Source organism: Monodelphis domestica, chromosome 4 (assembly GCF_027887165.1).
Source record: "Monodelphis domestica isolate mMonDom1 chromosome 4, mMonDom1.pri, whole genome shotgun sequence".
Classification (NCBI taxonomy): Eukaryota; Metazoa; Chordata; class Mammalia; order Didelphimorphia; family Didelphidae; genus Monodelphis; species Monodelphis domestica.
In genome coordinates this window covers 204178632-204191392 of record NC_077230.1, presented here as the reverse complement: position 1 = coordinate 204191392, position 12761 = coordinate 204178632, and the positions used below count along the sequence as shown (strand labels likewise).

At 32.8% G+C, this 12761-nt stretch overlaps 1 protein-coding gene across 3 annotated transcripts in view; it reads left to right on the top strand.

The window, feature by feature from the left end:
- The window catches only part of TFPI (tissue factor pathway inhibitor), a 115151-nt gene that overhangs the window by 90602 nt on the left and 11788 nt on the right, over positions 1 to 12761 (top strand). For all 3 annotated transcript variants that reach the window (XM_007494488.3, XM_007494489.2, XM_007494490.3), the window contains exons 4-6: positions 241 to 279; positions 10853 to 11029; positions 11627 to 11725. In XM_007494488.3, the coding sequence (XP_007494550.1) occupies positions 241 to 279; positions 10853 to 11029; positions 11627 to 11725 (315 nt within the window). The remainder of the gene's footprint in view (positions 1 to 240; positions 280 to 10852; positions 11030 to 11626; positions 11726 to 12761) is intronic.

Here is a 12761-nt window from a genome sequence, read left to right as displayed (position 1 = left end):
GTTCTGTGTCCTTAGGCAAATCAAGTTAATCTCTATAATCTAATTCCCTTAATCACAAATAATCTTTGAGCATTAATTTCCAACATGCCTTTTTAAAAATTGCCCAGTTTACTCCATTAGCCTGTAATAACTATAAAATGAGATAATCAATTTGAAATATAAATAATAAACTACACTATGAATGTAAATTATTTAATTTTTTAAATTTTATATTAATTTGTACATTTGCTTTATTTTTAGAGTACCCAAGGAAGACTGAAAAGACAAAATTTCTACAAGGTAAATTAATTTTGTTATTGTTCTTGTTGGCTTATTAAAATAATTTATACAGAAATTCCCTTTACAAATTTCCCTTTAAAAACTAGCTAATTTTCATTCCAAGTGACATTTGATTTTGGAATAAGGGATGGAGAGCAGAATCCCTAAGTTTAAGTAAATATATAGGACTTGATTGCAAATTTAACAAAATAAATAAAGAAATTTATTTGTTTCATATAGTTTTATAACTAGGGAGGAAACTAATTTTTCAGTGGTGTTCAGTCATTTAAGTGTTATGAATACACTGAATGGAATAGGAAAATAAAAACAAAACAATGCCTCTTCTTAAGAGGCTTTTATTCTACTGGGAAAAATAATGAAGTACACATTAGTGAATATGAAAGATATTCAAAATCTTTATATAGTGATGAGAGGGATAAGATGAATAAATGTAGAATTCTAACAACCAGTTGGAATCTGGATAGACATTAAACTAGGATTTAATTTTGTGGATAGGAAACAAGACTGACAGTTTGTGGGGGAAGGGGCCAACTGGGAGTGGCAATTGGGTCTTGTGACTAGTACTTCCTTCCTGCCAGGTTGAGACTCGCTTCCTGGGGTTGGAGAAGGAAGGAGCTTGTCAGCCCAGTGTGGTGTGGTGTGCCTCTTCTTGATTCAGCCCAAAGATTCAGGCCCAATCGCTTCTTAAGATTAGAACTGTTCTTGTTTGCTTTCTGTCTAATGCTAAGATTCTAAAAAGACAAAACTGGACTGATATAGAGTAGACGGGAGTGGGAGAACCCTCCACCAGCCTCTTGGACCTGGCCTCAGGTCTGAAGCTGAGAAAAAACTCCAATCCCAACTGGTTATTAAACTTTATATTATTTGAATTTGCAGTCAGATAAGTAGACTATCTTTTCTGGTCATAGAGAGAGCTGAACTTCAGTTCAGTCATTCAACGACAAATAGACCTCATTGGACTGCTGCTGTTTCCTCTCAGCAGGGGGTATCTCCCTCCTTGGCTTCACCAAGCAGTGTTCCCTCTCTCCTTTAACTCCTCCATACCCCTGCTACAGACCTCCCATGTATCCTCCATTTTTCCAATCCCATTTCTTTTCCCAAATAAATATTACAATTTTAGATTGTTAGTATTAGAAGTTTTTTGAAGGTATAGGGAAAAACATTCAAATGAATGGCCATGAAATCTCTTCCAACTCTGGATCTTTGATCCTATTTCAGCATGAATACAAATTATATGTATGCATGAATATGCACCAAGTGCTTTTTTCATTGTTTCCATGAACACTCCTAAGTTAGGTAAAAATCTAGTGAGGAAGATTAATGTAGTGGAAAGACTTCTTACTAGACATAGAAACTGGGGAAATGGCTTCAAATTGAGTCTGTTTCCTCAACTGTAAAACTAGGATAATAAGGCTCTTGGTAGTTTCTTCCACACATTGCTGTAAGTTGGATCAATTAAGAACATTTATATAAAGTACCTTGTACTTTGTTTATTTTAAAAGAAAATTTTAAGTATTGATTTTAAGTAAATTCTTTTAGATTTTAAAAAATATTATTTTCCCCCAATTATATGTAAAAATGTTAACATTCATTTAAAAAATTTTTGAAGTCCAAAATTATCTCCTTAATTCTCAACCAATGTCCCTCACTCTATCTCATGTACAATCATGTAAAACATTTTTCCATATCAGTAATCTTGTGGAAGAGATGAAGGAGGGGCAGGAGTAAAAGAAGGAAAAGCAAAAAGAGGACAACAAGAACAGGAAAATGAAATATGTTTCAGTGTGCATTTAGACTCCATCAGTCCTTTCTTAGAGGGCAGATGACATTTTTCATCATGAGGCTCCGGGATTGTTTGGGTAACAGCATTACTGAGAATAGACATTCAGTTTTTTATACAAAAAAAAAAAATATTACTGTCAAGTGGAGCCAAGATGGCAGCCTGGCTTAGAAACACTTAAAGCCATAACCTCTCTGAACAATCCTTACAAACTAATATTCATATATGCTTCAAAGCAAATAGAAATCCAACCCCAACAAGAAGTCAGGAAACTCTCCTACTGAGAACACTTTGAAAGGAATGAACAATCCATCTATTTTCATAGGAAAAAGGGAGATGCATCCTCTTCCACCCAGCACACTTAGACCTCTGCTACTTGGCAGACTGTGTGAGCCCCTAGGCAGAGATAGTAGCCAGGACCACACATGATCCAGACTATCACAAGGCCTGGGGGAGGGGGGCAGGGTTGGGGGAGTACCTAATTGGATACCCTCAGTCCAATGGCTATAGGGGAAAATTTGCCCCAGAGAAGACCAGTTCAGCAGGTTAGTTCAACCAGTTGAATTTAGTTTACCAGAAAAGAGAAGATTCTGGCTGAGGTCAGAAAATCTCAATCACTCTGGTTAAGTAAATCAACAGAGGGATAAAGCTATATAGACGATAGAGTGGGAAAAAAATAAACATTATGAAGAAACAAGAGAGAAACAAAACTACAATGGAAAGCTACTTTAGGGTTAAGGACCAAAGAATAGAACCAGTGGATGACCAGGAGATCCATGAAACATCAAGCAAAGCTTCAAAAAACCCAGAGAATTTGATGCAGGGTATGGAAGAACTCAAACAGGTATTTAAAGATCAAACTATGGGCAAAGGGCTTTAAAAGAATGCAAAGAATGCCTACCCTTTGACCTAGCCATACCACTGTTGGGTTTGTACCTCAGGGATAATAAGGAAAAACACTTGTACAAAAATATTTATAGCCTCACTCTTATTGGTGGCAAAAAAAAAGGAAAATTAAAGATTGTACATCTATTAGAAAATGGCTGAACAAATTATGGTATCTGATGGTGATGGAATATTATTGTGCTTAAAGAAATAATGAACTGGAGAAATTTCATGTGAGCTGAAAAGACCTTTGAGAATTGATCCAGAGTGAAAGGAGCAGAACCAGGAGAATATTGTACACAGAGACTAATAAATTATGACACAATCAAATGTAATGGACTTTTATACTATTAGCAATGCAATGATCAAGGACAATCAAGAAGAAATGATGAGAAAGAACGCTTTCCACTTCCAGGGAAAGAATTGTGGGAGTAGAAATGCAGGAAATAAAAAAAAAATTGCCTGATCAAATGGTTCAATGGGGATATGATTGAGGTTTTGATGTTAAAAGGTCACTATTGCAGATATGAATAACATGAAAATAGGTTTTGAATAATGATACATATATAACCAAATTTAATTGCTTATCATCTCTGGAAGGGGGAAGGGAAGAGGGGTGGGATAAATCATAAATCATGTAACCATGGAAATATTCTTAATTAATTAATTTTAAAATATTGCTATTGTGATGTATAATGTTCTGGTTCTATTTGCTTCACTTTTCATTAGTTCAAATAAATCTTCAAGATTTTTTTGAAATCATCCTGCTTGTTCAGGCATTCCCTAATTCATGGGAACCACTCAATTTACAAATTTTTGCCACCACCAAGAGCTACAATAGTTTTTTTTTTAAATAGGTCCTTTTCCTTTTTTAAAAAATATCTTTAGGACATAGATCTAGCAATGATATTGATGAATTAAAGGGCATTCACAGTTTAAGAATCCTTTGAACACCATTCCCAAACTGCTCTCCAGAATATTTAGATCAGATCAGAACTCTACCAACTGTGTATTAGTGTCTCAATTTTCTGGCATTTCCTCCAACATTTATAATTTTCCTTTTCTTTCAGATTGGCAATGTTAGGTGTGAAGTAGCTGAGAATTGTTTTAATTTGTATTTTTCTAATCTAGAGTGATTTGTAGCATTTTTATATGACTTTAGAGGGATTTGATTTCCTTATCTTAAATTTGTCTGTTTATATCCTTTTGAAAACTATTTAGTCATTGAATTTTTAAAAATTTATTCTAGTTCTGTAAAAATGGAAGTGCCTTGAGTAAAAATAAAGGTTCTTTCCCTCCACCGACTTAAATGGAAAAACTGTGGGTGTAGAAACACAGAAGAAAAACAACTGCTTGATTACATGGGTCGAGGGAGATAGGATTGAAGATATAGACTCTAAATGAACATCCTAATGCAAATGCCAACAACATGGAAATGGGTTCTGATCAAGGACACATGTAATACTCAGTGGAATTGCAAGTAGGCTATGGGAGGGGTGGTGGAGGGGAGGGAGGAATAGAATATGATTTCTGTAACCAAGGAATAATGTTTGAAATTGACCAAATAAAAAGTAAAATAAATTAATTAATTAAAAGGTATTTGAAAACTAAATCTAATGCAAAGAACAAATTACAAAAACAATTCATTTTATTAAGCAGAATCATAATGTGGAGATACTATATCAACATTTTTGGATACAACCAAAGCAGAACTAGGGAAAATTTCATAATTCCAACTACTTATATCTATGAATTGGGCATGCAACTAAAAAAAACAGAAAAGGAACAAATTTTAAATCCTCAATTAAAGACTAAATATGAAGTCTTAAAAATCAAAGGAAAAAATAATAAAATTAATGTAAGAAAATCATTGAACTCAGAAATAAGACTAGGATTTGGTTTTATGGGAAAAACAAATAATAAGAGCATTGGTCAATTGGATTTTTTAAAGGATAAAAGAAAATTAAATTACCAGTCTATAATGAAAAGGGAGAATTAATCACCAACAAAGAAGAACTAAAAGCAATCATTGGGATATAATTTGTCCAATTATATGCCAGTAAATTTGGCAATCTAAGTGAAACAGATGAATATTTAACAAAAAATATAAATTGCCCAAATTTACAAAAGAGGATATAGAATACTTGAATAACCCTCATCGTATAAAAATCAATTCAACAAGGCATCAATGAACTGGCTTAGCAATCTTTTTTTTTTTTATAAATTTAAAGATTCCAGCTTCTGTATTAAGAACTTAATATTTGACAAAAAAAAATCTTCTTGAAAATTTGGAAAAGCATGTGGTAGAAACTAGGTATAGACAAATATATTATTCCCTATAGTAAGATAGTGTCAAAATGGATATATGACTTAGACAAAAAGGTTGATGCTATAAGGAAATTAAGGAAACAGAAGTTTGCCTGTATGTTGATGGGGAAAAGTGAAGGGGAAAAGATAGGGAAAGAAAAGTAACTATGGGACCCTTTCTGCTCTGGTAGCCCCATAGGGAAATTGACCAGGCTTTTCTTTTTAGCCTATAATTATGGTAGGGATAGTTAATTAAATTGAGCCAGACTTCATTTATAGCCAGGTAGGTTTATTGGAAAATAAAGGTTTAGAAAGCTAAAGAAAATTAGATCTCTTGCACGTATGCGGGGACCAAAGGCTCTTTTCTAGAAAAGGTGCCCCAAACCAGCACTTCTCTCTTCTTTTTATATCTTTTCAGAAACTTCCCATAAAGGAAATGGGATGTGTCTGAGAAAGTTGAGGTAGAGGGTTCTGGGAGATGTAGTCTTCCAGGGTTCAGAGCCATTTTAAAATGCATACCTGGAAGATCTATGGAGAAGGGAAGAATTTATGACCAAACAAGAGAAACAAGCATTAAGATGTGTGAAGGAAAATATCTAAGGGACATCCAATCCAGCATTTATTCCCAAGTACACCAAAGGTGGGACACAGATGTCACAGAATAATGTGTCATATTTGATGGACTGATGCTGGCATCTCCTGGCATCCTTTGGTGTCAGCATGCCAGAGTCTGCACAACAGCATCATGGAGAGAAGAGCTAGTAGGTTTTAAAAGGCAGTATGAAGAAAGTGGCTTTTTTACTTCTGCTCTTGAACTAATTGACTCCCTGGGCTGGTGTCTCTGATGTTATTGCTTGATCTCTTAGAAGTGGTAGCCCAGCCAGGAGAGGAATACACTGGACCAAAACCTGAGAACTGATCTTACCTTAAATTACGCTGAGATTTTTTTTCTTTCTCTATCAATCTCTCTTTCTCCTAAATGCTTATAAATCTGGTAATAAGCCTCTAGATCCATTTTTTATTTATAATAAAGAGATGTAAATGAATGATTCTGATATTAAATTTAAAAATTTTGTGCAAAAAAAATAATTTTACCAAGATTAGAAGGGAAGCAATTAATTTGGGAGAAATTTTTGCAGCAAATTTCTCTGATAAAGGTCTCATTTCTCAAATATATAGAGACCAGAGTCAAGTTTATTAGAATACAAGTCATTCCTCAATTGACAAATGGTCAAAGGATATGAACAAGCAGTTTTCAGATGAAGAAATTAAAGCTATCAACAATCATGTAAAGTTTTCTAAATTTCTCTTAGGTAGAGAAATGCAAATTTTAAAAATGCTGAGGTTCCACCTCATAAATATGAGATTGGCCAATATGTTAGTAATAGAAAGTGATAAATGTTGGAGGATACATGTCAAAATAGGAATGCTAATGCATTATTGGTGGAGTTGGGAAAAAATCCAACCATTCTGGAGGGCAATTTGGAACTATGATGAAAGGGCTATAAGACAATACATAGTCTTTGATTTAGTAATACCACACTAAATCAGTAACCAAAAGAGATTAAAAATTAAGAAGAACCTACTTTTTCAAAAAAAAATATTTATAGCTTCTCTTTTTGTAGTGGCAAGGAATTGATAATGGAGGGGATGTCCATTGGTTGGGGAATGGCTGAACAAATTGTAGTATATGATGGAAATGGAAAACAATTGTGTTGTAAGAAATGATGAGCAATATTCTTTCAGTAAAAAACTTGATATACCTACATGAACTGATGAAGATTGAAATAGGCAGAACCAGAATATTGTACATAGTAACAGTAACATTGTGAATTGAGAAAGAAGTTAGCTGTTCTCAGCAATACAGTGACACAGGACAATTCTGATGGACTTATGACAAAGAATGCTATCCACTTCCAATAAAAAAAATATTGTTTCAGAAGGCAGGTTAAAGCATACTATTTTTCATTTTGGTTTATTTGTATTTGTATTTTGGAATTTTGGTTTTATATGAGTATTCTTTTACAATGATGACCAATATCGAATTAAGTTTTGCATGATAATACATATATAACTCAGATCAAATTGCTCTTCACCTCAAGGAGAAGGGAGGGAAATAATTTATTTCTTGCAATTTCAGAAAATGTATTTTGACAATTATTATTACATATAATTGGGAAATAAAATATTAAAAAAGCAGAGATCACAGAACTTTGGAAGAAACAATAATTTACAGACCCTCGATACTTGCTGTGAAAATAGGGATAGTGACAGCCCAACAACCTGTGATCCCGCCACTCACTTTTAACATAAGCTTAAAGTAAAAAAACAGACTAGAAAAAGGTGTTATAATGTTTTATAAGTTACTGTTAAAAGCTATTATAGTGGTGGAAAAGCTTAAGAAACAAGTTCAGAAAAAGTTAACAATATTTAAAAAATCTATAATTAAAGCCTCAAAGGCAAAATTCAGACTGAAGAAAAGCCAAACAAGAATTCCTAGAGTAGCTAAAGAAAGATTTTTAAAAGAGAAAACAATAAGATCTTAAAAATCAAATAAGAGTTATGAAAGAAAAGGAATAAAAGCAATATAGGAAAACTATGAAAAGAGAATTAATAGCTTTTCAATAGAGACACAAAAATCATTAAAGGAAATAAACTAGAATTGATTGAATAAAAAGAGGTACAGAAGCTTACTTAATAAAATAATTCCTTAAAAACTAGAATTAAGTGAAAGTTTAGATTATGAAGGTGAAAAGTTGGGATTATAACCAAAAATAACCTATCCAGAAGAACTGAATATAATCTTTCAGGAGAAAAAAGAAATGGACACAGTGAAAGAGAGACTTTTAAACATTCCTAATCAAAAGACCCAAGTTGAATAGAAAATTTGACACTCAAATACAAGAATCAAGTATAAAGTGGTAAGTAGAAGTCCTGAGGGAATTATTAAGGTTAAGATGTTAACATTCCTACATGGAAAGGTGATTCATGTAATTCCTAAGAACTTTATCATTATTAGGTCATTAAGAATAATTGTATGTCGAGAGCAAGTCTGTAAGTTGATTATGTTGAGATGATCTCAAGAAAAAAATGGAATGTTGAGAAACAGGTATACCCTAGAAGACGGTGAAAGAGTGAAGGGGGGAAAGTAATGTCACATAAAGCAGATGGTCAAGGAACAGTTTTTATAGTGGAAGAGGAAGAGAAAATGAAGGTGGGAGGTGGACAGCACTTGAACCTCACTCTCATTTGGACTAGTTCAAAGAGGAAAGAATGTGTATGTGTGTGTGTGAGTAATATATGTATCTAAATACATACACATATAACCACAGAGAAATACACATACACCCTGAGATAAATATATTCATATGTGTATTTGTTGACTCAATTAGATATATCAATCTAAAAAAGTGTTAGTTGAGAAGGGACAAAGAGAAAGGATAGAGAGTGATAAGAGGGAAGACAAGAAAGGCAGTTGTCAGAAGCAAAATAAACTTTGAGGAGAGACATTAAAAAATAGAGAAAGAAGGATAAACATAATAAAATAGGATCACAGCAAATATCAGTATTCATAACTATGAAGGTAAATGGAATGAATTAATCTATAAAACAGAAGCAGTTAGCAAAATGAATTAAAGAAGTGAGCAGACAGATGGGAGGAGAACCAGGAAAGAGCAGTGTAAGGGAACCCTAGAGGAAAGGAAAAAAAAGAACAAAAGGGAATAAAAAGCAATAACAATCATATCTAGAGAGAATTGATACTATTATATAGTGACCAAAGCTAAAGATGCTTTTAGTCAGATAACTTCATCAGTATTCCACTTATTCTTTGTTAGGATAAATGAAGAAAGAAATTCAAATTACATGACTACTACTTTGATTAATCATTGGACCCAGTATGTTTTAGATAACAAAATGAGTACCACTTCAATTTATCTGTTTCTTAGCACCTCTGGCCAAGTCTACTGTCCTTACAATCCTGTGCTTCTACATGGTGCTCAGTCAAGTATCTGGATAATAAAGTATATATACATATATATGCATGAAAAAGTCATGCAAAGCAGAGTCATCAATTTTGTCAGATAAAGGAAGTTATGGGAACTCTTTCCTGTTCCAAATCTTATTCATTCTTATCTCAGGGTTCTTGATAAATATCAGACACATTGGTGTTTATGAGGATTAAACTTTCCCAATCTTCTCATTACCATTGCATGATTTACAACATCACAAACAAATGCACAATCCTGCATTCTAAGAATCTTCACATACTATCAAAGTACATATGAAAAAAAAAAGAGTTGATAGCCATGCATTCAATAATATCATCCAAGAGAAAACTTGCCTAGTGTTTTCTTCCCTCTTTCCACCCTACCATTCCATATTTTAAGAATTCATTTCATGACAAAATCCCCTATAGCCTACTGCTAATGAGGAAAGGAACAGAAAGAAAAGAGGGTTCATGAACAGAGTATGAATGGATCAATCAGTGAGATAATTTTTCTTCTGTAACTTTTCTTCCACCAAAATATATTCTTCTATCCATGTTGGGAAATTACATGGTAGAATATTTATGTCAACAAAACCATAAAGGAGTTAGTTTCTTAAATCAATAAAAAAAATTTTAGGACAAAAGCAAATTGATTTGATATAATAAGTTTGAAACTCACCATATTAGAAATCTGATCTTAGACACTTCCTAGCAGTGTGACCCTGGACAAGTCACTTAACAACCATTGTCTAGCCCTTACTGCTCTTCTGCCTTGGAACCAATACACAGTATTAATTCTAAAACAGAAAGTAAGAGTTTTTAAATAAATACACACACACATATACACACACATATACATATATACACACATACATACATAAATATACATATAAATGGGTATTCTGACTATTCACATATTCATAATATATGCACGTATCTAGATGTGCACATGTGACTATGCATGTGCATCTATATTTGGACAGATATATTTATGAATACACACCCATTTGTTTATGTGTGTTTATGTGTATACACCATATCTGTTAGAAAATTAGAGTTAATGATATTATTACAGTCAAAATAGCAATGTAGTTAGAAGAACTGGCTTTGAATTTGAATATTCATTCACCTGCCACTTATTTCCAGAGTGATCTTGAACACATCATTTCTCTTTCTTGGATTTTAGTACCCTCAATGATAAAAATGAGAGGGTTGGAATAAATGAGAAGGGTAGCTCTAATGCTACACTCCCTTCACTTTACAAATGCAGAAACTGAAGGGGGAATATCTAATCTTCTACGTTACATAGCTGCTTTAGTAACAGAGCTAAAATTGGAAACTGGATTATTTTACCACTTATCCAGTATTGTTCTAATATTGCCTCTGAGTCTGAGGGCATGTTCCAAGAGAGAAGATCATTTCAATGTTGTTAGAGTCAGAATTCATCATTATAAATGTAAAGTTTAATTATATTTTTAGTTTTAATATTTTATTATGTTTTGCCACAAATTCATAGGAGTTGGGGGAAAATCTTGTTATTTTGAATCCTAACTCAAAATTAGTGGAAGTTGTTATAAATAAACCCAATGTTTTTATCATCATTCTTATTTTAGAAAAACCAAATATCTGCTTTTTGGAACAAGACTTTGGAATTTGTCGAGCATTACTTCTCAGGTATTACTATAATAATACATCAAAACGATGTGAACCTTTCAAATATGGCGGGTGCCTAGGCAATGCCAACAACTTTGAATCTCTGGAAGAATGCAGGAATATCTGTGAGGATCAATGTAAGTTGGTTTTATTTTTCTATGCTTAATTTTAAACATAATGAAAGCATCTGGAAGTGATCAAAGACAATTTTATAGGACTCCTATTTCTGGTCTAGCTATGCCAATAAACTTGGACTTGTAGTTTATCTTGAACAAATTAGGCCCTATCAAAAAAAAAAAGTCTTTACTTTATCCTTATTGCTTTTAGTAGGAAAAAAAAAATCTTCAATCTGGTATTTGAAAATCTCCACAATATATTTCCCATTTACCTTTCCAGGTTTGTTTAATATTCCTTCATTTCGCACACATTTTTTTTTCATTAAATTAGCCTAATTCTTATTACTTTTATGTAACATTGTAGCTTCTGTCTCCAAATCTTTGACTAAGGGGCTCCTCATATCTCCCTCTATTCTAACCTTTTAAAATCCATAGCTTCTTTCCAAAGATAATGCAGGTGCCATCTCCAATAAGAAGAGGTCTTTATTAATCACCCCCCAAATAAGTCATTTCATTATGGCTATATATTATTACTGCTATGGATTTCTTGCTTTAAACTTAACATTAATAGACTGAGATCATAACTAACCTTTTTGTTCATTTGTGAAAATTTCCTAGTGGATACAATATATGTAGACCATGGTGAAAATACAGTAGCTGTTTCAGGAAACAATAACTCCTCAACCGTCAAGCCAACTGAAGGTCGGAAACTTTTTGGTAAGAATTTGCTGCTGAGTTTTTAGTCTAGTGACAGAATATATTTTTAATTTAAAACTCCATTTGTGACTTTTACAAAGAACTTTGATAGAGATAGTAATGAGACTTGAATATGTACAATAATTTTTAAACAAATAATTTATTCTTTATGTGAATGTTGATGTAGGAAGAGATAACCAGATTAATAAAATAGTCTACAGTAGTAGAAAAAATATAAATATGGTTCTTATACTAATAAGATTTGTCAATTTGGAAAATCACTCAGTTTCTCTCTGGATTTAACTAATCACATGTGAAAAAGAGGAAGTTCAATTAGATGACGTCTAAGCTTCTTTCCAGCCCTAAGAAGTCTGCCAAAAAAAGACAATACAATGAAATAGCTCAATTTTGATACTTTAAATAATATAAAATAAATAATATAGCTTTGGGTAAAGTGTATATGACAGTTGACAAGCATTCAAAATATGTAAAAATCCCAAGTAATTTATAATATGGATAGTAGAGTTATTAAATGTAATAATTGTTTTTTATGTTACCTTAATAGCTTCCTCTCCCCCACCTACCCCCCCCCACCCAATCTATATCCTCTTAAGTATCTAATTCTTTGTGTTAGGTACCTCTGCCAATTTTATTACTCAGAAGAATAAACTTTGACATTCTAACAAATGCATATGTAACTTCAGCTTTAACAGATCCTCTCAAAAGGACTATGGTCTATATTTAAGGAGAATCAAACTTTTTGACTTTGCAAGTCTGTCATTCTTGAGTATTGTCTATCATGACAAGTGAGAGGGATTGCCATAGAGAAAAAGAACATAAAAAATTTATTTGTGAACAATTCTTTGAAATTTCCTGAAATAGTTGTAAGCCAATGTAATAGTCACAGATTTTCAATAAGGTTTGGAAAAGAGGTTCTCAGAGACTTAACATAACCTCCTCTTTTCATATGTGTGGAAATTGATTCTTAGAAATTAGTGCCTTTTGCACAAGCTCAAACAACTAGTTGGTAGCAACGAGAATTGTAATTCAGCTCTTC